Below are 24,756 nucleotides of genomic sequence, written 5' to 3'. Positions count from 1 at the left end.
CTGCAATTTTGGGAATAGCTCCATCTAGTGACCAGCAATGGGAAATATTATAAATTAGAATCTAATTTATAATATTTCCTGACTCGTGAAAAAAATGTGAACAATGTTTAATCACCTACACACTAAATGTTTAATTAAAAAAAACAAAAACATGTTTTGCTGGCAACACATTCCCTTTAAGAGATCCTTATATGATATAATACAAAGGCCATACTTTTATCAAAGTGAAAAAGAAAGATTAACAAAATCAATTAAGCTTTTGAACTGTAAAGGAGACAGGAAACAAAACAAATGTAAAAATTAACAATCAATATACCATAATGTTTTACGAACATTTTTAAATGATACAATTCAATACACCCTTTAATATCCTAATTCCCTTTCATTTCTACCTTTTTTTTGTAAATAAATAAATAAATAGTTCAAGAAAATTCTGAATATTCCAGACTTTATTAAAATATTAATGTTTACAATATAAAATATGTCAAGAATTCCATAAACTTCAAGACCCAACGGCATGAAGTCAGGAGCAAACAGACAGTTCATGGCCTGCTGCTAACTCCCAGTAACAAAAAACATACAGCAAAGAGATTCTGGTTACAATGAAATGCTATGTAACATAATTTTAGCTTCCAGAGATCTGCAATACTTTACACTAGCAAATCAGTATGGATTCATTGACCAGAGAATACATATATGCAAAGTATAGGTATACTGTAGGCCTGTTATGCATCTAAAATAAAAAAATAAACAACTTTGCAAATAGTTTAGCTTAAAAATATACCATTTGTGTATACAGCTCCTATACAGACTGATGTGTCTCTATGGTTACAGACCACAAAACTTTTGTGTAGTCTGATCCTGCAGTCATGTGTTACTCCCCTTCCATCTGCCCACTCTTCTACTTAAAACATATTTGCGGGATCAGGTTACATAGGGTTTATTTGTAGTATGTAACCATAGAGACAACAAAGAAGCCGTGCATAGAAGCTGTAAACAGAAAACCGTAGGATACTTTTATTGAAGACTATTGACAAAGTTGTTTCATTTTTTAAGTCAGATGCACTGGAACGATAAAATAAAATGGTTGCAAAAATATACATAGCCTTTAAACATCAAAGGTCTTTTTTTTTGGGAGGTGCTTATTTATGGACTGTCCAGGAATATTTAGGCTTTTGGAAAGTCAGGTTGGAGAGACCCAGCTCGATTCCAAAAAAAGATAAAATTTACCCCTGATATTACGAACGACTTCTACCTAGTTAATGTTTCACAAACACATATGCAGAAGCTTACAAAAGCTTGTTTAGTAGAAACGGAGATTAATGCTAGCCACAATATTTGTAGTGGTATCGAGTAATTGATAATAGTGCATGGTCCTACAATGTTCTTCATGCATAGTAACAAGATGCTCAAAATGTGTGGTCTTTATTAGGCATGCCAAGAAATGCGGTTGTATTGTGACAGTCAACAGTGTTGTCGTCCACTTCAGTGATCCCGCTGTTCCATTCTTACAAAGATGACTGCACACAGTATCGCCATTAATGGCCGTCTTCCATTAAATTTTACATGAAGGCGGTTTGGGACCGCGCACTCTTGTGCAATTACCCAGATATTACAGCATTTGTCGCAATTTACAAAACTGGTGTACTGTATTAATCTAGAACACATTAGGAAAAATACCCAATCACAAGACATTTGCCACTCCGTTCATTTTAATAAATCACAAATGGTTAACAGACATTAATAAATACACAACTAGAAAATGTAAATCTAGAGCCACTAAGCAACACTATAAAACATTAAGTGTATGTAACGTTTAATATATCACTAATACAGCAAGTAAAGGTGTAACAAACAAGGATAATATTGATAGAATTGCAGATATAAAACTGCTGACAAATATCGTCTCATGGTTTAAGGCAAATATGTACACAGAGTAAGAATAAAATATTGACATATACTATAAAGAAATGCCTATAAACCCTCCAAAAAATAATGATTCTGCTCATAATAGGTTTGTGTATGTTATATGCCATATAAACAATGAATATAAAACCGCTTAAAGATATAAAAAGTATGCGACTGACAGATCTAAATGAGAGTAGTGTATCAAATAGTATCTGTTCTGCAGCAGAGTTAAACGGGATTACGTCATAATTTATGCTGGGAGTAGAGACAATTAATCCCTATGAAACACAAAATGCATTCTGTGTGTGCAAATTGTTAATCAGGTAAACGGATGAAGACCTGAGACCTAATCCTATTAAGATTAATATAGAGACTGCCATAATGAAACGGGCACAGGTAGGGTTAAAAAGCAGATCCAGGAAATCTAAAAATATTACAAACTGTATGTATGCTGAACTGTTGCTTATCTACTGTACGAAGAAGTAGACTTAAAAAGTAACATGCAATAGAAGGTTTAATCAAATATTAAATTGAATAAAAAGTAAGAAATTAAATCAAGGGTTGAGATTTAAGGCGGTAAGTGAACAAAATTGTAGAATAGAAGAATCTATACAGATACAGTCTGTCGCAATGTCCAAGCTTTGCACTGACTTATGGAAGATGAAGAAAAAACTTGTTTAGGTTAAAATGTTATAATTTGCCACTGTGTTTCAGTTACAGATATATCTTAAAGGGGTTTTCCGAGTTCATAAAACATGTGGCCGAGGAGAGAACGCAATAAAACAAGATAAAGAGGCATTACTCTGCCGACAGATCCCCCAGCGCAGCCAATTGGGTGCTCCCGCAGAGGTTTGATTACATGGCTGCAGCCATTTACTGGCCTCAGAAGGTATACGGCATGGGACCACTGAGGCCAGGGGATCTTTTGGGGAAGTAAAGGTCTTATTTTATTTTATTGTATCCCCCAACCACATTTTTTATAAACTCGAAAAACACATTTAGTCTTGTTCAATTTCCTGTTTTTGATTGTTTTAATTGTTTGTGGCATTTTCGGGAGAGGTGTCCCTCGACAGTGTGCTGATCACAGGGTATCCCGCTGTTGGTATCCGCTGTAATCTGTGAGGTAACTCATCAGCAAGTGTTCAATTCCCCTGAAGCAAAACTGCATGGAAAATTTTGCATTACAGTCACAAAGTGTCAGACCACGTAAAGTTATAGAGCGGAGTCGCTGAGGTGCATAGTGCATAAAAGTCACCAATGCTCTGCTGACTTAATAACTGCAAAACCTCCTCTGGCATTAACATCAGCACAAAACTGTGCGCCAGGAGCTTCATGGCATGGGTTTCCATGGGCGTGAATCTGCATGCAAGTCTTACATCAAGCACAATGCCAAGCGTCAGAAGATGTGGTGTAAAGCACGCCACCACTGGACTCTGGAGCAGTGGAAATGTGTTCTGTGGAGTGATGAATCACGCTGCTCTATCTGGCAGTCCAATAGACGAGTCCGGGTTTGGTGAATGCCAGGAGAACGTTACCTGCCTGTCTGCATTGAGCCAACTGTAAGTTTGGTGGAGGAGGGACAATGCTATGGAGTTGTTTTTAGGGGTTGGTCCAACCCCCATAGTTCCAGTGAAGGGAAATCTTAATGCTTTAGCAATCCAAGACATTTTGGACATTTGTATGTTTCCAACTTTGTGGGAACAGTTTGGGGAAGGCCTTTTCTGTTCCAGAATGTCTGTGCCCCAGTGCACAAAGCAAGGTCCATAAAGGCATCGTTGGGTGAGTTTGGTGTAGAAGAACTTCCCACAGACACACTCCAAAATCTTTTAGAAAGCCTTCTCAGAAAAGTGAAAGCTGTTTAAGCTGCAAAGGGGGATCAACTCCATATTAAAGAGACTCTGTCACCACATTATAAATGCCCTATCTCCTATATAAGGAGATGGGCGCTGTAATGTAGGTGACAGTAATGCTTTTTATTTAAAAAAAACGATCTATTTTCACTACGTTATTAGCGATTTTAGATTTATGCTAGTGAGTTTCTCAATGGACAACTGGGCGTGTTTTACTATTGACCAAGTGGGCGTTGTACAGAGGAGTGTATGACGCTGACCAATCAGTGTCATGCACTCCTCTCCATTCATTTAGTCAGCGCATAGGGATCCTTTTAGATTAGTATGTGCTGTCTTATACTAACACATTAACGATACTGAAGTGAATAGACATTCCACAGGATGTCTATTCACAATCCCTGCACTTCGTTACTGTTTCTGTGGTAGTTACAGCAGAGCAAGCGTAATCTCGTGAGATTACCCTGTAAATGACAGGTTACAGGATGGGATGTCATAAAAGCTTCTGCAGGTGTGTCAATAGTTTTGTCCTATATGGTGTATGATGGTCCTGAATATGAGACCTCCCCTATTTATTCAAAAGTCCCCACTTAGGTTTTTAGTAAATATATTTTAAAAACCTGACAACCCGTTTAACAAATGGTACAAATATTTAAACTACTTGGTTTTAACAAAAATAAGTTTGTTGTTTTAGAAAACCGTACTACTGAGTAGTATTTCACTATTAGCACAATAAAAAGCTAATCATGCAATAACAGGAATGGAGTTTTATGCAGATAATTTCATTTCTTTTCATTTTTGTTATGTGGATAATTAAGTATAACACAATCCACAAAGTCAGTTGTCATATTAACAATGGACTTTGCTCATCGGAGTAAAAGAGTTCAACCCATATCTAGAGAATGTCTATATCTAGAGACGGGTACTAGATACCCCGGATCTGGACCCTGTGCACACAGTACCAATGCATGAAAAACAATATCGCAATATATGTCTAAATATATTGATGCCTCTATTATTTGTATTTCAAATTGATGACCACAGTACATTTTATTTTTGCAGTACATGAAAGCTGGGGTGGGATAAGCATTACCATCGTATCTTTTTACAGAAATGGGGTAGGTGATAACTAAATCTACGCCAACTTTGCCAAACCGATTTTATACTGCGGTCACGTTGAATATAATCCAAAGGGAAAAGACATAGAATCCTGTTCAAGGTCATATGGTACATAACACTCCTATTCCTCTAAAATTAGATTTAGCAGTGTACAAAGACATTTATTGTCATGTACTAATATCTATATACTCACACACATATTATATATTTAGTAGGTCTATATTGAACAAACGTATATCTTTATCATATGAGATGATAAATGACAATGTAACAAAATACTTTTCATTGTGCAATATATAAATGTAGTCCATAAAGAATGTGGGGGAAAACAAATAAGGTTACATAAAACAATTCAACCTCAGTTTTATCATATAAAATATATTACAGAGCCCGTGTAGTTTGTTCAAGATACTAGTGTGATATCACACAAACATGAAAGCTGCTGAGGTTTCTGTGTCTTGTAACTAGAAGAAAATATTTCATTACCTCTGAAGCTTCCTGTCCAATATAACCCATTAAGGAAGTCTTTAGACACCGGAGAACAGGTTTCTACATGTTTACGATATTAAAAAAATAAATAAAATACTTTACAATATACAGTACTTCAAAAATTCAGCAGCGTTCCTCTGCTGGTGGACACCCGGTTTCCTGCTATTTCTATTTGTCATCACGGTGTTGTCCAGTGCTGTATTATGTCACTGCTGGCCACCTCGGTGACATGTTGGTATGACACTTGGCAAAATGTGATCACAAACCAATGACCACTAGGTGGGGTAATTTGCTGACAAGTAGCATGCAAATGGTGCCAAATTTAAAATGTATGTATATTGGAAAGTTGTTTTTTTTTAATATTGTGAAAAATCTTTACTTAGATGTCTGAAAGAAATATAGACAAGGTGCATATCATCAATTAGCTAAAAAAATCGGGACTCTTTTAAAGCATGTGACTTGACCCCTAATGTGGCGTAAGGTAAAGCTCTATTCACACTAGTGTCATGGCTTCTGTTTATAAATGAGCCACGACAGCTATGCTGGATCAGTTTTCAAGTATATACTTGACTTTAATAGAGTCTGTCTGGGTTCTGGTATTTTTGACGGCAATGAAAGCACTGATGACTGCGCTATTTATGTTGTAAAAAAAAAAGGAAAACCTGATGGAACCCATTAAATGAAATCTGGCAGCAGCTTTGAGCCCTTCAAAATTGCTGACAGCGCTATATATAAAGGAGGGAAAGGGCAGTGTAACAATACCTGTTGTGTCGGTCATGCAAGTTGCATGGCCGAGAAATCAAAGTTTAATGCCTCTGGTGCCGCGGTCGCAAGTACCACTCTCCGCTCTAAATAACGGCTTTAACATCCAATCAGGAGACCACTAGAGCTGTCAATCAGAGGAGAGGGTCGGGCCGCATTCAGTGAGGAGAGCCTGGAGCACTTGGAACATCAAGGTACCGCCTCAGTGGCACTTGCGATTGTGGCATCGGGGAAATGAAAACATTGATTTCTAGGTCATGCCACTTCACTTGCATGACCGATACAACAGGTATTGTTACGCTGCCTTCCCCTCCTCTATATAGCGCTCTCTGCAGTTTTGAGGGCTCAAAACTTCTGACAGATTCTATTTAACACAATACTTATTACAACATCTTACAGTAAGTAACATCTCACCATGTAGTGTAACCGTACATTGTTCATCAAAACTAAAACAAATATATATTATGAGAGTTTGGCTAAGCACAGGGGACGTAATTCTACAGATTTGGAAATATTTGACCTATGATTACACAATTTTTTGGTCCATCTAGAAATGATGATGTGAGATTAATTAAACCACAAAGACAAGTCCAACAATACTAATATCAGGTAGCATACTTAGATTAATGTATAGGCATTTTTGGTTTTAGTGTCATTTCAAAAGCAATAGTGTAATAAATTGACTTTCTTAACCCTTATAGGAAAATAGAATACAAGCATAGTATAGGCACCTTTAAAAAAAGACGTAGGGGGTGAAATTATTAAGACTGTCTTAATCTGAATAGCGCTGGAGTAAAATGTACCTAATTCATTAAGAGGTGTACGACTTTTAGACAGATCTCTGGCGCTCCGTGGGAAAGAAAGAGAAACTTACACCACCTGAAAGCAGTTTCTGGCGTAAATTATAATTAATCTGTCGGGCCCACCCCTTAGCCTAGGACCCGCCCACATTTTTTTTTTTAAAAAGAGCCAGGCGTAGAACAGCAAATGTTGCAAATTATGGGCCAAATATGGTGTCGCATTATTTGTGGGGTTTTTTTTACGCCATAATGCTGGCATATAGCCATTGATAAATCCACCCGCTTAACTTCACCAAAACAGTATATAAAGATTCAACTAACAAATGCATCACAAAAATATAGAAAATTATAATTCTAGTCTTACAAAGAGCCACATAGGAAGAGTTTGCAGTTTACAATAAAACCATCTTATAAAGAAAGCAATAAGCATGGGTCTCCCAACAGATTCGAACACCAATGATGAGCCTTGTTACCAGTTGTCAAGAAAATCAAATCCGGTCTTCAATAGTGCACTGCTAGTGTTTATCTGTAAGGGAAGGAGAATTGTGTTAGAAATGGGACTGATTAGAGGATTCATTGACATTTGGACAGCTAGAACCTTTGGAGTACTGAAACTGGTTTTGTATATTCGCAAATCAAAGAATATCCAAAAGACAAGTCCAAAAACAGTAATATCAAAAACAAGTCACCTGGAAATGGGACATGTTGGTGAATACAGCAAGAAGAGAACATCCTCTATCAGGTCAGCCTGTGTGTCACCTGTCCTCCCAAGGAACGATTATGCTTATACAGCATTTTTGTAAAAGAGAATTTATCACCTATATATTTTTTTCTAATTAAAACCAGATAGTGGAACATAATCTTTTTTTTCTAATCTGATTTAATATTTTTTATTATATTTTCTGTACATGACTATGGAGCAGCCATCTTGCCTGATGTGCTGTTGAAGGGGTTTTCCCATCAGGGACATTTATGACATATTCACAGGATATGTCATAAATGTCCGATAGATGCGGGTCCCACATCTGGGACCCGCACCTATCTCTAGAACGGGGCCCTCTAAACCCTGTTTTTGTAACACCCGACTATATAGCCAGGAGGCAGGAGTCCCAGAGATGAGACCCGCATTTATCTGACATTTATGACATATCCTGTGGATATCCTCAGAAAAAGCGTGGTTGAACAGCAACACACTTCTCCCAAATTTCAATCAATATGTTCTTTTATTGGTCAAACATCCAGTAAAAAATGGCAACGTTTCGACCCGTGACAAGTGGAGGGTCTTTCTCTAGAGTTTCTCTATGACGTGCTGATGTCTTGATTGGATTACTTGCACCATGTGATGTTCTATACTTCCCTATTTAAACTCACACTGTTAGACATATTGTTAGGCTTGAGAAAGAACCTCCACTTGTCACGGGTCGAAACGTTGCCATTTTTTACTGGATGTTTGACCAATAAAAGAACATATTGATTGAAATTTGGGAGACGTGTGCTGCTGTTCAACCACGCTTTTTCTGAGGATTACATTACGTCAGACTGGGTTTGTCTGATCTTACAGCGTGACACTGCTCCTGATATCGGGATTTGTGCTGCTTCAAATATTTTATTTTTAGGATTATATCCTGTGGATATGTCATAAATGTCCCTGATAGGAAAACCCCTTTAAATTGTTATTGCTTTTAGTATGTCATTAAAATACGTTTTATTTATTTGTGTTTTTGTGTTGTACTTTTTTTTTTCTTTCTTTTACTTCTCTATGGGGGCTGCCATTTTCTTTTTCATCTCTGTATGTGTCGATTAACGACACATACAGAGATGGAATACGGCACATACATCCCCATAGAGAATGCGAACGGGAGACGTTCCATTCACTATAGCGTACGCCGTCCGTGTGGGAACGGCGCATGCGCCGCTCCCACATAGACCAAAAGGAAGGTCTTCGGCAGAGTGACATCCGGCGCCATTTTCATGTGGACCGGAGGCCGCGGCCGGACAGTAAGACGACTACTTCCGGTCGCGGCTTCCGGCCATATGTTCAGACGCAAGGACTAAGAGCGGAGGCAGTGACGGCGGCGACAGCAGGAGCAGGTAAGTTATGTTTGTGTATGTGATGTGTGTGTGTATGTTAGTGTTATACTGTCTGATTACCACTGTATCTAATCCTCCTACACTGTGCATTCGCTCAAAAAATGGCGGCACACTGTAGGAGGTTTGAACATTCAACCCCCTCCTTTCTCCTGGCACTAGCCAGGATAAAGGAGGGGGGATTGTTTGAGGACAATAAAGCGAGTGTGTCTTCTCCAATTTTGCAGCATAAAGCAATGAGGTTGCTTTACCACATGCCAATGTTGCAATTTTGGGAATTGCTCCCCCTAGTGACCAGCACATGGAAATGTTATAAATTAGAATCTAATTTAGAATATTTCCTGACTTGTGAAAAAATTAGAACAATGTGTAATCATTTATATACTAACTGTTTAACTAGCGACACATTCCCTTTAACAGCATTTAGAGATATTCTTTACAGCAGCAACATGGACCATAGAAAACTGTAAACAGGAGGGGACCCATTGACTTCTATGGGGGAGTTATCTAGGCCTGCTCTGTAAGCTGTGCAGAGGTTATTCAGTAAGGAGGGTGAGGAGCTGAGTTGTCTCCATTACCTATTATCGATGGTGGATCCTGTGCTATCTATATTTAGGTGTTACCTTTCATTTTAATCCTGCCTGTTCAATGGATATCAGCAGCACTAGATCAAAAGACTTATAAGTAGGTGGGTAATGCCTGAGAAAAGCTCACACTGAGCTAAAACATAGCATGTGGGAATATAAGGATCACTTTTACTTTTGGAGTGCTGTCTGATTTCACATTTTTTGTAATCCTGCTTGTGATGATAATGAGATGACTGCTTAGACGTGATCTCTACAGAACAGGAAGCGTCAGTCTATTGTGAGGCTCAGTGGCCAGAGTGAAAACATCGAAAATAAAAATCACCAAAAATTCTTAAAAACTATAAAGACTTAATTTAAACGAGAGGTCATTGTATTATAACAAATTCCCATTAAGATTCCTACCACTGAAACCAGAGAGACTTTGGGAAAATAAGGTCATATTTAATATGGATTAGATTTAAAAAAAAAGTGTGTGCCAACAACACCTAAGGCCTCATGAACACGACCCTGTTCGGTCCGTGATATATGGACCGGTTGTCGGCCACATTTCCCAGACCGAACACAGTTCAAGGAGCCGGGCTCCTAGCTTCATAGTTATGTATGACACTAGGTTCCCTGCTTCCCCGCGGGACTGCTGTCCCGTACTGAAAACATGACGCAGTTCAGGACAGTATCCCCGCGGGGAGGCAGGGACACCTAGTGTCATATTGACGGCTCGGCAGACAGCAGCTCCTGTGTGCCTCTGACACAAAATCTAACCCCAATACCAATCAAATCTAAGTTGATGAATTATTTTCTAATGATAGTATTCCTTTAAACTAAAGCAACAATAAAGTAATTCCAATGGGAAAAATGTCTGCCAATACATTTCAGTCAGTTGCTTAGTCATTAAAAATTAATGATATTTTATCAAACAAATCATATTTTGTGCCATTGAAAGAGGTTAAAATTGCCATTTTTTAAAGGAACACTAAGCCTAGAAATGGATGATAAATGTAAACAGGAGATATACTTGTCCACAGTATTTGTCGGTCTACAGGATTTTCTGCATGTTCTTAAAACAAACAGTACTGCAGAAATCCTGCAGAGAACACAGGGGTTAATTTCCTGCTGATCTGTTTCATTTTCAGCTGGTAAATGGCTGAGCGGGTGGGGCTTAGTCAAGATGCAAAGGCTTAACAATCTACTGCAGACAGGGCCAATGGGGAGGCTCATGCTACAGCCAGTTGTTTTATAGTTAGACACAGGATTGTGAGGATGGGAAAGCGGATGATCTCTCGGGACACAGAGCAGATTTCTTTATATATTTATCAATTTTAATCGCAATACGAGGCTACATAGGATCTAAAAAAAACAAGGCGAGCAATAGAGGAATTGCTGAGAATTTTTTTCGCTATTTTTTAAAAATTTTCTGTTTTGTTCTCTATTCAGTTCCAGGGTTTGAGGTAAAATGCTGTTTTTTATATAATATATATAAATTCAGTCCCTGGGCAAGAAATCCACGAATATAAATTAAATCTTGGGAGAAGAGAAATATTTGGACAGATGTAACATTTAATTTACTGAACAGTCAGCAAGACTACATTGCTTGCTAATCGGCATTGGCAGGAGATTAGAATCATTGGTGGAAATTTATCAACCCTTCTACTCCAGTGTTCTGGCATAGAGTAGTTGCAAACGGCACAAAAGTTGCACAAATTGTAACTTTTGTGCTGTGTCCACCGCTCACACCCCTTTCCTTAAAAAAGGTGTGGCTTAGTGTAAGGGGTGGGGCCCCTGTGGCCTGACACATTTATCATAATTTACACCAGAAACTCACGTAAATTATAGCTGGCGTAGATGTTGTTTCTAATTTATCTCCTAATTTATGCGGCTCTAAATAAATTGGGCGCATTTTACTCTTTTGTCGTTATCAAGACTAGCCTATGAAACAATTATGTTCCCAGTGTTTGAAGTTATATCTGCCAATTATGAATTGTCATTTCCTTCCAACAGGCAGGTTTGCCAATTAGCCCAGACAATTGTATTTAGCTCTGTATTTATTTATTGTGTAGACAACAGACCTAAAGAAAATTAGATTTCAAGGACCATGAATGTTGTGACAGCGGAATGTACACACACCAGTTATAGCCATACTGAACAGATGGCAAATTTGCTATGATAATCTGGCCATTCGGTAATATGCAGAATGTATATCATGAACATTGTGTTTCCACAGCATTGTTATGTTTCCTGATCTGTCACCTATGGCATACTGCTCTAACATTTTGAGCCTACCTAGTAACACATTTAGTTTCATCGAGTTATATATGTTATAAAATACACATATACACATGACAGCCATTTTGTGGAACTAAAATTCTGCACCAAAAAAAGCTTTTACTATAATTTTGCTGGCTCTATGATGCAAGTTTAGATTAAGGGGGTCAGGGTAGTGGCGGCCTTTAAGTGGCAGAAGCCCACAGATGATTGCCCCCTTATGCTCATCCAAAAATCTGACCCGGGTTTTCCCACCTTAGACAGTTATGGCACATTTACAGGATTTGCCATAAATGTCAGATAGATACGGGTCTCACCTCTGGGATAGGCACCTATCTCTAGAACAGGGCCCCCAGACCTTCGTCCTACCTTCTATTGCTCTCAATGCTTTTCAGTCACCTCATCAATAAAGTGGCCAGAGAGCCTTGGGAGCAAGAGAAGATGGGACGGGGTCAGGGGGCACCTTTCTAGTGAAAGATGCGGGTCCAAAAGGTGGGACCCGCATCTATCAGACACTTATAGCATTTCCTGTGGATATGCAATAAATGTCCAATATGATAAACCCCTTTAAAAGGTTATGATTCGGGTAATCACTGGTAATAATGCACTGATAGTTTTGTATATAAGCTAGATGGACACCATAAAGGGAAACCTATCTGTGTATCGGTCTTTAGACTTATCTAGCTTATCACCATTTTCATTCACCTAAGAAACCGTATTTAAACTTATATTTACAGAAAATCCAGCAATGAAAACCATAAAAGTCACTAATAATCTTTATATTTCAAGTGTACCCATCCTCACCAAATTGCTGCATGATTTTCCCCTGTATTATCAGACGGAAGTGAGGTGTAAGCACTTTCAGGTTTTAGCAGAAGACCTGGTTTTCACTGTCTTGTCAAGTCGAAAAGCAGAAAATGTTATGACTAAATACTATGGACCAGATCAACATAAATTCCAAACGAACACCAACCTGTGAGAACAGCTGAGGTGTTGTTGAACAAGCCCCATCGGTTTCAGGTTCCGTACTGGTTGCTGTCACTGTCTGCATTCGTGCTGGTGGTTCTGGAAGAAAGACATCATCTAAAGTGCTGACAGAAGTTTCCCTCGGTCTAGGAGTTTCCAAAGGTAAAGAAGCAATACTTGGATTGGTTGTCTTTGGCTGCTTAGTGACCACAGATGGCTTTTCAGACACAAGAGACTTGTCGGGTTTCTCCAACTTTGTAACTTGCTTCTCCTTCTGGAAGGAATCTTGTCTACAATAGATGGGAAGTGGCTTCTCTCCTTTTTCTAAGGATTTTATTTGACTGGGTGTTAAAGACTGAAATTCTGATTGTGAACCTTCAACTCTAGAGCGTTCCATGCTTATTTTCCAAAAGGCTGACTCTTCTTCTTTTCGGACTGGTGTTGACCCATCACAACTAGGTGTCCTCATTACCGGAGGTGGCTTGGCAGCTGAATTTCCAAGGGGAGTCTTCATTTGGTTGGTTTGATTGGCAGATTTGGGGGTTTGCTTCTGCTCACTCTGTACAATAGCGCTTGCTGGTTCTTGAGCAGACAATGAGGCAATGCTGAATTCCATCTGACTCTATTGAGAAAAAGATTAAAAAGAAACTGAACAATAATAATAGCAAAACAGGTTGTTACTATCCAATAATTTTAAAAAGTTTAGACCTTTGCTTGCTATGCCAATCCCAATAACACTAGTCAATTCATTAAACCTTTACATGAATGATAGGCAATCAATATTGGATTGGCGGAGGTCCAAGCTCACCTCCACAGGGTTCGTACGAGTGATGCGGCCCCTACAGTATTGCACACTACGTTACTTTCTTAGCAGTTGTGCAAGGTTTTGCAGCGTTATCCCACTCAAGTAAAGTGAGCTATGAATGTAACGGCGTGTGCAAGTATGAACAAAACAGCTTAAAACGGCTGGTCGGCGGAGAGTCAAACCCTTCAGAAAAAAGCAAACGTATATCAAATGACCCCAATACCCCAGTAAAAACAATAAAACGTGCACACAAGTCACATGACTGAAAGTGGCACACAACCGTTGCTAATGAAGCTTTCGTGTGATATCCAGTGTTTAGCCCCATGCTAAACACTGACCTAGTTTTGTGCCTCTGAATAAAAACAAGAATGGTGTCATTCACTGACAGCAAGCAGAGATCTAAAAAATAGTGAGGCGTTAAAACACCAAGATTATTAAAGGCATACAATATAAAGCAATGATAAAGCTTTAGTTATAATGTATATGTGGAGCTGTTTATATAGCTGTCCCTGTGCCTGTGTCAAAACGCAGAAAATGTAGAATTCCTACATTTTAATTCCATAGCCATGCACTGCTTTGTTAGTAAGTTACTTAATAAGGCCCCATGCACACGACCGTAAATCTTGTCTGTAATTGCGGACCGCAATTATGGTCCACAATTACAGACCCATTCACTTTTATTGTCCACGGACACCTTCCCGTTTATTTAAAGCGTATTTCGCTGTGTTTTTTGCCCGTAGCACGCAATGGGCACGTCCGTGTGCATGGGGCCTTAGTTAGTTTTCCCCCATGTCACAGGCAGCCCCAGAGACTGCTTTTAAGTACCTTTCAACAAAATCTTTGGGAGATAAAGGCAGAAAATGAGAATAGCGATTTTGAAAATTCTCTAATATGTTTCTGTAGGGTCAGCAAGTTGAAAACCACCATTGCTAAAACTTTAGTTATGTTTATTTCAAATAGCATGTAAGACAAGGTGTACTGTCAACACTAGAAAAGGAAAGAGATTCTGCACTTTATGAACTTTCCTACATTGCTTTTCTTCGGAAAATATTTTTGCCTAGATTCATGTTGCTATAAATAAAAGTATTATTCTCTGCCATACCAGCTGTAAAAATAGATATTTTAAAGAAGGAACCTCCAGAGACCCACTGTAAATGTTTGCATGAGTAATAGAAAATTATGAATAGAAACTTATGTATATAACACACATAGGTTTTAAAACACAAACTAGCATGTAACGAGCCTCATTTGTCAGAATGCATGGGATTAAAAAGACTCTCCATTTATTAATTTCAGACAAATCGGATTAATAACATGAGATGGAGAATGGTACCGCAATAGTGCATGCAAAGCTTCCTTCCCCTCCTCTGCTGACAGCTTTGAGCTGAATAGATGAGTCATTTGAGCCAAACTGGTTGCTAGGGATACACTGCCTAACAACTACAGCTGGTAAAGAAGAGTTGTCAGGCATAAATCTACTAGAAGGGTATGTGCACACGACCTCTTTTCAAACGTAATGGAGGCGTTTTACGCCTCGAATTACGCCTGAAAAGATGGCTCCAATACGTCGGCAAACATCTGCCCATTGCTTGCAATGGGTCTTACGATGTTCTGTGCAGAGGAGCTCTCATTTTACGCGTCGCTGTCAAAATACAGCGCGTAAGATGACGGCTCGTCAAAAGAAGTGCAGGATACTTCTTGGGACGTTTTTGGAGCCGTTTTCTCATAGACTATTGAAAACCGCTCCAAAAACAACCGTAAAAAACGCCACGAAAAATGTGAGTTGCTCAAAAAACGTCTGAAAATCCGGAGCTGTTTTCCCTTGAAAACCTCTCCGTATTTTCAGACGTATTTTGTTAATCATTGGAACATACCCTAAGAATCAGCTTAAATGGAGACGTTCCTTATTTATATCATGATCGAGCTTTATCCAACCATCTTCTACTTCACTATTACCGTAGACTTAAATATAGGGTGCACACTGCTCACATGCTAAAAATAACACTTGTGCCTATGAAGACGAAGTCCTAAATTCTTTTTTTAAAATTAACTTTTTATTAGCAATTTTCAAAAAAGTAAAACAGTGAGAACTCTAAGGGTACGGCCACTCTGAGCGGCCCTGACACGGTCGCAACGGGGCTAACAACCGCGCTGGCACTATGTAGGAGCAACTAACAAATACCTTGTTAAGGGGTATTCCGGTTACATACTCATACGCACTGCCGCTCCATTCATTCTCTATGGGAGCGCTGGATATAGCCTAGTGCAGTGTTCGGCTTTTTCCGGCGCTGCCATAGAGAATGAATAGGAGGTAAGTTGTTGTAATTTGCAAAATCGTGCGGCCATAAAGGGTGTATTAATTTATGGCCGCACGATTTTGCGGATAAAGGGACAGTTTACCCGCGCTAACAGGCTGTTTGACAGCCAAACCGAACATGGTGCCGGCGCGGTTTTTAGCCGCGTTGCAACCGTGTCAGGGCCGCTTCGTGTGGCCTTACCCTTACACAAGAATTTGCAGAACTACAATAATATCCTGTGACACAAAAAAAGAAGCAAGGCATGTGCATACATAAATTAAAGAATTTGGAGCTGTAATCCTGTACAGGAACTAGCCATATGGTACTCAAATATACACAAACCAGATGAAAACCTTTAGGGGGGAGAGGGATGAGAAAGAAAGCCGGTGACGCATTGCCGCCTTGAATAAACATATTGCAAAAATACTAATTTTTGCCTTGCCTTGCTGTAAATATCACAGAGACGCTACAGAAGTGACAGGATTCTGAATACACATCACGTCCTGGCTGGAGGTAATATATATTCATTGTCAAAACACTGCAGTAACGTTATAGTGTGTTTATGTGGCTGCATATGTGGCTATATCGCTATGTGCTGTGTAAATGAATGGAGAGAAGTGTATGTCGCTGATTGGTCAGCGTCATACACTCCTGTACAACGCCTACTTGGCCAAAAATAAAAACACGCCCAGTTGTTCATTAAGAAACTCATTAGCATAAAGCTAATATAGGTCATAACTCCGTCAAAAATGATCGGTTTTCTAAATAAAAAAACACTGCAGTAATCTACATTACAGCGCCGATCACATCATGTACAATATAGGGCACTTATAATGTGGAGGAAATGGCCTTTGAAATCTCTGCAGAAGTAATTGGGCCAGATAGATTATCAAGAGTGGATGAGATAAACGTAGGGAGGTTCACTAAAGGAAGGAGGTAATCTTATGTTGGGATGGCTGGTATGTTCTGGGATCTGAAGACAAATTGTACAAATGCTCATAATAGGAGCGAAATTGCTCTGCTATTTGTCTTGGATCCACTATGTTCCCTCCCCCATCACCTTTTACATAAGCAATCCTAGATTTGCTTGTGGTTTGTTTAATCCTGCGAGCTAGGTGGGCCCCTACCCTGTTATTATGCATGTAAGAGTTTAACTGGAATTTTTTAAGTAGGGTGTCAAATTTGGATGACAGAATAGTTCGCAAATGTAGACGAAGCCACAGAAGGTCTGTGATCGTTTATTCAGAGCTTACAGCTGGGAAATTTTAACAATGGTTTCAGTAACATCTTTTCAAAAGCACGCTTGGCTTGAGCACAAGCTTGTATGAGGATACCTCTCATGAATGCCTTATGATAATTCCACAAGGAGTGAGGGTTCAATATCGAAGGGGAGTTAAATGGGTTATCCGGGGACCAAAAATTGAAATGCAATAATATATTTATGTGAAACTAAGTAACTTCCTAATATTCTTTAATTAAACATTCTGTACTAAATGCTGCAGTTCAAACCTCATGAATTATTCAGGAAGTGCTGGAGCTTTTCTAATAATCATGACACTCTGACATGGCCCCACGTGACAGCTCTTGCTTCATGTGCTGTTCGTGAACATGACCGCAAGGGGCTGTCGCATTGCCTATTGCTTGAGTCCCGAGCAGAGCATCAGCTAGCGCTTTGCTCGGGACTGCAGCCCTCCTCCCGACGTCCATATTTGGTAAATTCAGGGGTTTTGATTGCTGCAGTCCACGAACAAAGCATCAGCTGATGCTCTGTCTGGGGACTCCACAATTTATGCCCACGTCATTGTCACTGTCCATATATGGACAATGACGTCGGCAGCCTGCAGTCCCCGAAGAGAACATCAGCTGATGCTCTGCTCCTGGATTCCAGTACTGCTCATATATGGACAGTGACGTGGGCAGAAGTTGTGGAGTCCCCAGGCACAGCATCAGCTAGCTAGATAGCAGAGCATCTTTAAGTCTCTGATAATAGTCAGAATGAGATAAAAATGTAACCATTAAGCTGGCACTGGGATGGGGCAAAGCTAAAGATTTCCTCAACTATAATGTATATGGAGGAGTGGTCAGGCCATGGATGACTGTGAAAGGAGGAGTGTATTCTTGTCTGTCAAATAGAAATCAATGAGAAAATAAGACTGAATAGGAAGTGAATAAAGGTAAAGTCACATTGTGTGCCGTACTGACACCTCCACTCATCAAACAACCCCTCTTTTGAGATTTTCAGAGCGAGAAGATCATCTTGTCTACCAAAAGTGGCTGTATCTTGATCCCTATCAAATATAGTATTAAAGTCACCTGCAACAATAAGACAGCCTTGTTTAATTTCCTCACATTTTAGTGACAATTTGGGAAAAAAAATCTCCACTGTCTGGAGTTAGGACTGTCTGGAGTTAGGAAAATAAACTTTAACTAACGTGTACATACATTATTAATGTCACATGTCAAAATGAGGAAATGACCCATTGGGTCCGACACAATTTTTTTAAGTGCAAAAGCCACTGTGTTATTAATTTGCATTGAGCACTCCCTTCCGTTTAGCAGTGGTGGAGGACATAAAAATATGAGGAAAAGCTTTATTGGTAAAGGTAGTTTTTAATTTCGGAAAGTGCGTTTCCTGAAATAGAAGCACATTACACTTTAAAGTGCGGACTTCCTTCTACAAAAAACTACTTTATGAGCATTAATGGAGAAAATAGTTACAGGCGTGATGGCAAAGGAGGAGTAGCGGGATGGAGGTGTGAAGGGTCCAACACAAAAGCTGGCAAAGTACAATATATAACAGCATATGGTTTCCACTAGTAAGCAAAGTGACTGTGACAATTTATTCCTGCAGGAAAAACAGAAAGAAAGTACAAACAAAATAAAAAATATTTAAGCAAAGCATGTTACGAACAAAGGAAGGGCAAAGAAAAAGTCCTAGCGCACCGTAAAATCAGGGGGAGGAAAAAAATTATAGAAGCTTGTGCTCAGTATAAGAAAATAACATCAGGCAGACCTGCTGATACAGATATATAGTTTAGGTGTTACTTCCTGACGATGTAGTCCAGCCATGTACAATTCTTCTGAAAGTCAAGATGAAGCAGGAGCCTCGGAGCTGGGGGATGTAGAGTTCTGCTGGAGAATTTTCCACTTTTCCAGAAGAGAATAATACCATCATAGTGCCATTTCTGGATATCAGGAGTTTTACTCCACTTGTACATTATGTGAGTGTCCTGCAATGCTTGGGTAATTGGAGAAAATTGCCTACGGGCTTGTAAATTAGTGGCTGATAAATATGGGTAGAGTGCCTCATTGTTATATGGGTCTGGGAGGCAACCCCACATCCGATCTTCAAACATCAAACGTTCTTTTATAAGATAGAAATGGAGCCTAACCAAAATATCTCTGGGAACCTGGTCCGGAGCAGATTTGGGTTTGGGGATGCGATGGGCTCGGTCGAGCGCGAGATCCAATTTCAACAGAATTGGAAGTAAAGTCTTAAACAGTAGTGTGAGATAATCAGCAAAATCAGAAAATGACACACCTTCTGGTACTGCTCTAACTTTAATGTTATTTCGTCTGGCCCAATCCTCCGCATCCGCCACTTTAGATTTGGGCCATTGAACTTCCTCCTCCAAGGCATTATGTACCTCCACAAGTTCATTGTGGGCAACAGAAAATAAAATTCTGCCATTTTGCGCTCCAGGTGGTCTGACCTTTTACCAATGGCATCGATATTTGTTTGAAAGTTATTGGCCAATGTAGAGACCCGCCTAGATATGTTGTTTTGAAGGATTACCAGCATGCATTTCAGAGTATCCTCCGTGATAGGGGTGAATGCGGATGGATAGCATTCAAAATCATAGCTCTCTAAATCTGGGGGAGTACACAATTCATTCCCAGGAGTTGAGGCACTTTTTTTATTAGCAGGTCCCCTACTCAAGGGAGAGGCTGAAGGGGATAACTCTGGTGGTCGTTTACCCTGATCTCAATGTTTGTGAGGAGATGAAGCTGTCATCAGAGAAAAATGTGGAGGAGTGTTAGATCTCGATGGGGCAGAGGAGCCGGGTGACAAAGCAGTGCCCCGTCATGTCCGTATCTGTGCTAATGGTGCCATCCGGTATGGGCCCCATTCCAGAAAAATATGTTATCAGCTTTCTAGGCCCTGCGGGCTTGCCCCTACTCTTAGCCATGGCTGAAGTCCAACACTCTGCTCCTTTGGCAAATGGAGCAAACGATCCTTATCAGGCCTCTCTCAGGAGGAGATGGGTTTTATTAATATAAAACCCCAGCAGAGATGGATGAGTAAGTATGATAACAAGTGTCTCTGACTAATCTCCTGGAATCCTGGAAAGGGGACAACAAAGTGGCAAAGTACCTGTTTCTTATTGTAGCCTGGTCCCAAGGTCAGGCCTTCTTGGTGGTAACAACAACCGCCTGTCCAGCGGTTGATCGATAGCGGCTCCAACATATGAGGCATTGAATCTGGAGAAGTGCCGGGTTCCCTCGGCAGATGGGGAGTAGAGTCATGGAGCCAAGTTGATGTGGTAGGTACCGGAAGTGCTGGACAAGCTGCTGCACTGTGAATGGACCCCAGGTACTGGGCAGTGATGTAGGCCCCAACTTACAGGTAGTCTCCGACCGAAAAATATATTTGTCACAGAGCCCAATAGGGGATGCGGGCGGGCACCAGAGGCACTCTGCAGTTCAGATGCAGCCTAGAGACAGCTGGATGCCCTCGGATGGTTGTGGAGAGATGATGGTCAGCTGCGCGAGGGGAGGCGGAATGACTGCTGTATCATCCCAAGGTAGGCAATCTTAGCTGTAAGGGTATGTTCACACAACCTATTTTCATACGTAATTCAGGCAGTTTACGCCTCGAATTACGCCTGAAAAAACGTCTCCATTACGCCTGCAAACATCTGCCGATTGCCTGTAATGGGTTTTACGATGTTCTGTTCCCATGAGCCTTTATTTTACGCGTCGCTGTCAAAATACGGCGCGTAAAATGACGGCTCGTCAAAAGAAGTGCAGGACAATTCTTGGGACGTTTTTGGAGCCATTTTTCCATAGAATGTATTGAAAACAGCTCCAAAAACGGCCGTAAAAAACTCAGCAAAAAACGCGAGTTGCTCAAAAGCTGTCTGAAAATCAGGAGCGGTTTTCCCTTGAAAACAGCTCTGTATTTTCAGACGTTTTTTGCTAAGCGTGTGAACATACCCTACCAGTCCAAAAGGGGTCAGTCAAAGCGAGGAAGTAGATTTAGGAGTATAAGTGCAGGTATCAAATGCTATGTGCCGCTCAGAGCAAAAAGGATGTGGGAGAAAGAGGATCAATTCCATTCCTGGCAAGTGAAGTGCTAAGCTCGGCCCCACAAATATCTAAATTCTGAAGAAATCCCCAAGATATGATTGGAGAATGGAAAGTGTCCAGCTATGCAGAACCGACTGCTCCAGAACCAAGCTGTGTAAACTGTGCAGTAATGTTCTGTCATTATCTAGTGCTGGTCACAGGCATGCAACACCAAAAACTGCCAGTTTCATTAATCCCTACTCGTATCTCTAGTGCTATACTCTTTGGTGAAACTCACAGAACCAAAACCAACAAACACATGAAAATCTTTCAATTTTTGGCATGGAATAGTGCATTGGAATTAGGAATTAGGCTCTTCAGGAAAGGCTGGAATCAGTGCTGGGTGAGTCAGGCAGGTAAGTGCCAAATACCAGCACTGAAACTACAATGCCCATCAGATATGGATGAGGCTTTTACTGTGGGGATCTGCCAAAAGCTGGACCCGGAGATTAAGAAATGGACTTTAGGATGCGCCTAACCTTTCAGATTCAATGGATCACAGCCAAAGTGCCAAAAGCCAAAAATAGAAATGCTCAGAAACATATGTTATGATGAGGTATTAGAGGTTAAAATGGTATTGTCTGCTAAAGAGTAAGAATTTTCAAAACAAATGACAGACACCAGATTGGAATGTGAATATATAAACTTCCACATACCAACATCTTGTGCGGTGCACTCAGGGCTCGCTATGTAAAAGCATTTCTAATAAAAACATAAAGAGCGTAATGCAAAAAGATTTCATATTAAGCAACCTCCTCCATGAACCACTATAAACCACCATATTTAGCCACCTCCATCACAAAAATATTGCCCTGACCCTACACGGACTATGCATGCTTTAGTGAAAAACCCTAGTGGGTTAACACTGTTGTCCTACAAGTTAGGCCTCATTCACACGAGCGTTTCAGATTCAGGCGCGTGAAAAACACGTGTGAATCTGGTCCGTGTGTGTTGCGTTATGCATCAGTGTGCTTTGCGAGTGGCATGCGTCATTCACACACTGGCAAAGCACATCTTTTTTTTTATATTTTCAATTGAATAGATGCGCAAATCATGCATTGCACATGGATGTGCATCCGTGTGCAGTGCGTGGTTTTCACGCACCCAAAGACTTCAATGGGCGCATAGGTGCGTGAAAACGCACCAATATAGGACATGCAGTGAGTTTCAAACAGCGGACTCTCGCTGCGTGAAAACTCACGAATGTGTGAACGGCCCCATTGAAATCAATGGGTCTGTGTGATGCGCGCGATTTCCATGCGAAGTACACGGACGTTATTCACGCTCGTGTGAATGGGGCCTTATGGGACCTTAACTGCAGGAGGTGCATGCTGTGTTGATCTGTTCCATTTTACAATGGCTGCTATTTCTGTGGTCTTCTGCAGGCACTTTAAAAAAAAACACTCTTCTGAAAGCTGCGCATCAAGCAAAGATTTAAGCATCTGGCTAACAGTACAGAGAGATGAAGACTGGGAGAAAATGTTAGTATGCTTGTAATGCTGTGGTCCCCAACCTGTGGCTGTCAGAGCATGCTCTGTGTTGTAGTTTTGCCTCAGCTGTAAAGCCACAGGTTTGACCCCGCTGCGGTAAGGGTATGTTCACAGGCTGCAGAATACATCGTTCAAATTTGCTTTAAAATTTACCTTCGATATAAAAACTTTAGGGTAAGTTCATATGGGTCGTATACGCTGTTGAAAATTCTGCAGCAAATCCGACAGAGAAACCGCAGGGAATTCGCTGTAATATACGCACTAAATTGTGCTTAGTTTGGTACGTATATTCTGGCGTATTTTCTGCAGTGGAAAAAAAGGAAAATACTTTACTCACCTCTCCTGACGCTCCCATGGCTGCGTGTCCCTGCTCCCCGGCTGGTTCGTGTACAGCCGGTCACCTAGGGATGACGTTGCATCACCTGAAATTGTCTGTGATGAAACGTCATAACAGAAAGCTGCTGAGAACAGTCATTTTTTTTGCTGGACAAATTGCCATTTGTAGCAGAATTTGACTTCCCCATTGAACCCAATTAACTCAATCCGCACCAGAAGTCAATTTATGCACATGTTCTGTGCAAACTTTCGCTACCTGTGAACTTACCGTTACACTGAGTATATTGGAACACTTAGGGTATGTACACACACAGTTTTTTGCAGGCAGAAAAATCTGCCTCCAAATTCCGTCATGAAGTTTGAGGCAAATTTTGACCTGCCTGCACTACCTTTTCTGCATTTTTCAGCTGCGGCCATTGAGCGGCGTGTGGGGAAAAAAGCAGCGAAAACCGCTTTCTCTGCCTCCTATTGATGTCAATGGGAGGTCAGAGATGGAAAAGCCAGAAGAAAGGGCATGACGCTACTTCTCCCTCCGCCTCAATGGGAGGCGTTTTCGGCAGGTTTTTTTTAGAACGGTTTCCGCGTCAAAAAACGTGCCCAAAAAAAATCTGTGTGAACAGGGCCTTACTGCTTCAGATCCTAATCTACTGTGACATTCCATGTGACATTCCATGACTTTATTTGGCCACAGCGGGCACACTGTGCCTAAGTTCTATGTTTAAAATTATAAATCCTTCACACGTCCTCTTCTGGCCATTTACTAAATATTCTATTCAGCTGTATCTGGCAAGACTGGGTGACAATGATTAGTGTTACCCAGGTTATCCAGAATGGCATATAGGTCCAGTGATGTGGGGGCGGGGATATATAACTAAATTAGTGCCTAAAAAATAAATTATTCCTATTCTCCTAGTTAGAAGGCTTAGAGCTCGGGAGTCTATTTTTACATGTTACGCAGTTGGTAGGAATGTATACTATTTCACAGGCATGCAAGGCCTCTTGTGACCAGAGGAAGCTGCTTAGTATGACAGTCTGGAGAATTTTATATAGCAGAGAAAGGAATCTGATTCTGTCTCTTTGTACCTGAACATTAACGGAGAAAAGAACCAGAGAAACCAGCTGAAATTTAAAAGATCCAGGTCCATGTGGAGCCCGGCCAAGCAAAGATAGAATACCAAGTTATAGTTATTGGATCTGTGAAGTTTTCTAGTATCTTGTAGTGAGGAGTTACTTGTAATAAAGAGTTCATTGACTTGAGGCCTTAGCCATGAAAGTTCGACGTGGGGGGTGAAGCACACATTAGCCTCTCCCGATGGAAACATCCACAGTTGAATTCAACTGAACTCTTGATAAAAGAAAACATTGTGAATTGCATTTGCGCATTTGACCACTCCTGCCAGGAGACATGGGGTTAGATGCTGTCAGTGACAACTTCCAGCTCCATGAATTTAGCACCTGGCAGCCAAATGCAGGAGGCCCGGTTGCCAAGAGCCAATTTTCTATTTGCCATGGCGACCTGGTGACAGGGATTTTTCCAGCCTTGTTTATATGTAGTGATATTCACACGTCACGGATGTTGCAGTTTTTCCTGGGATTTTGGCAAAATTGTATTTTTTGTTTTTTGCAAAAATTACTGCAACTCCTAAACGTGAGT

The 24,756-nt window shown here is 40.4% G+C and overlaps 1 protein-coding gene across 2 annotated transcripts in view; it reads right to left on the bottom strand.

Annotated features, from left to right (window-relative positions):
• Nucleotides 1-431: 431 nt before the first annotated feature.
• Nucleotides 432-24,756, bottom strand: part of C4H1orf198 (chromosome 4 C1orf198 homolog) — a 43,618-nt gene continuing 19,293 nt past the window's right edge. For both annotated transcript variants that reach the window (XM_075862840.1, XM_075862839.1), the window contains 2 exons: nucleotides 12,833-13,447; nucleotides 432-7,451 (listed from right to left, as the gene is read on the bottom strand). In XM_075862840.1, coding sequence (XP_075718955.1) covers nucleotides 7,395-7,451; nucleotides 12,833-13,447 — 672 coding nt within the window. In that variant the 3' untranslated portion in view covers nucleotides 432-7,394. The remainder of the gene's footprint in view (nucleotides 7,452-12,832; nucleotides 13,448-24,756) is intronic.

Source organism: Rhinoderma darwinii, chromosome 4 (assembly GCF_050947455.1).
Source record: "Rhinoderma darwinii isolate aRhiDar2 chromosome 4, aRhiDar2.hap1, whole genome shotgun sequence".
NCBI classification, from domain to species: domain Eukaryota; kingdom Metazoa; phylum Chordata; class Amphibia; order Anura; family Rhinodermatidae; genus Rhinoderma; species Rhinoderma darwinii.
This window is presented reverse-complemented; position numbering and strand designations above follow the sequence as displayed.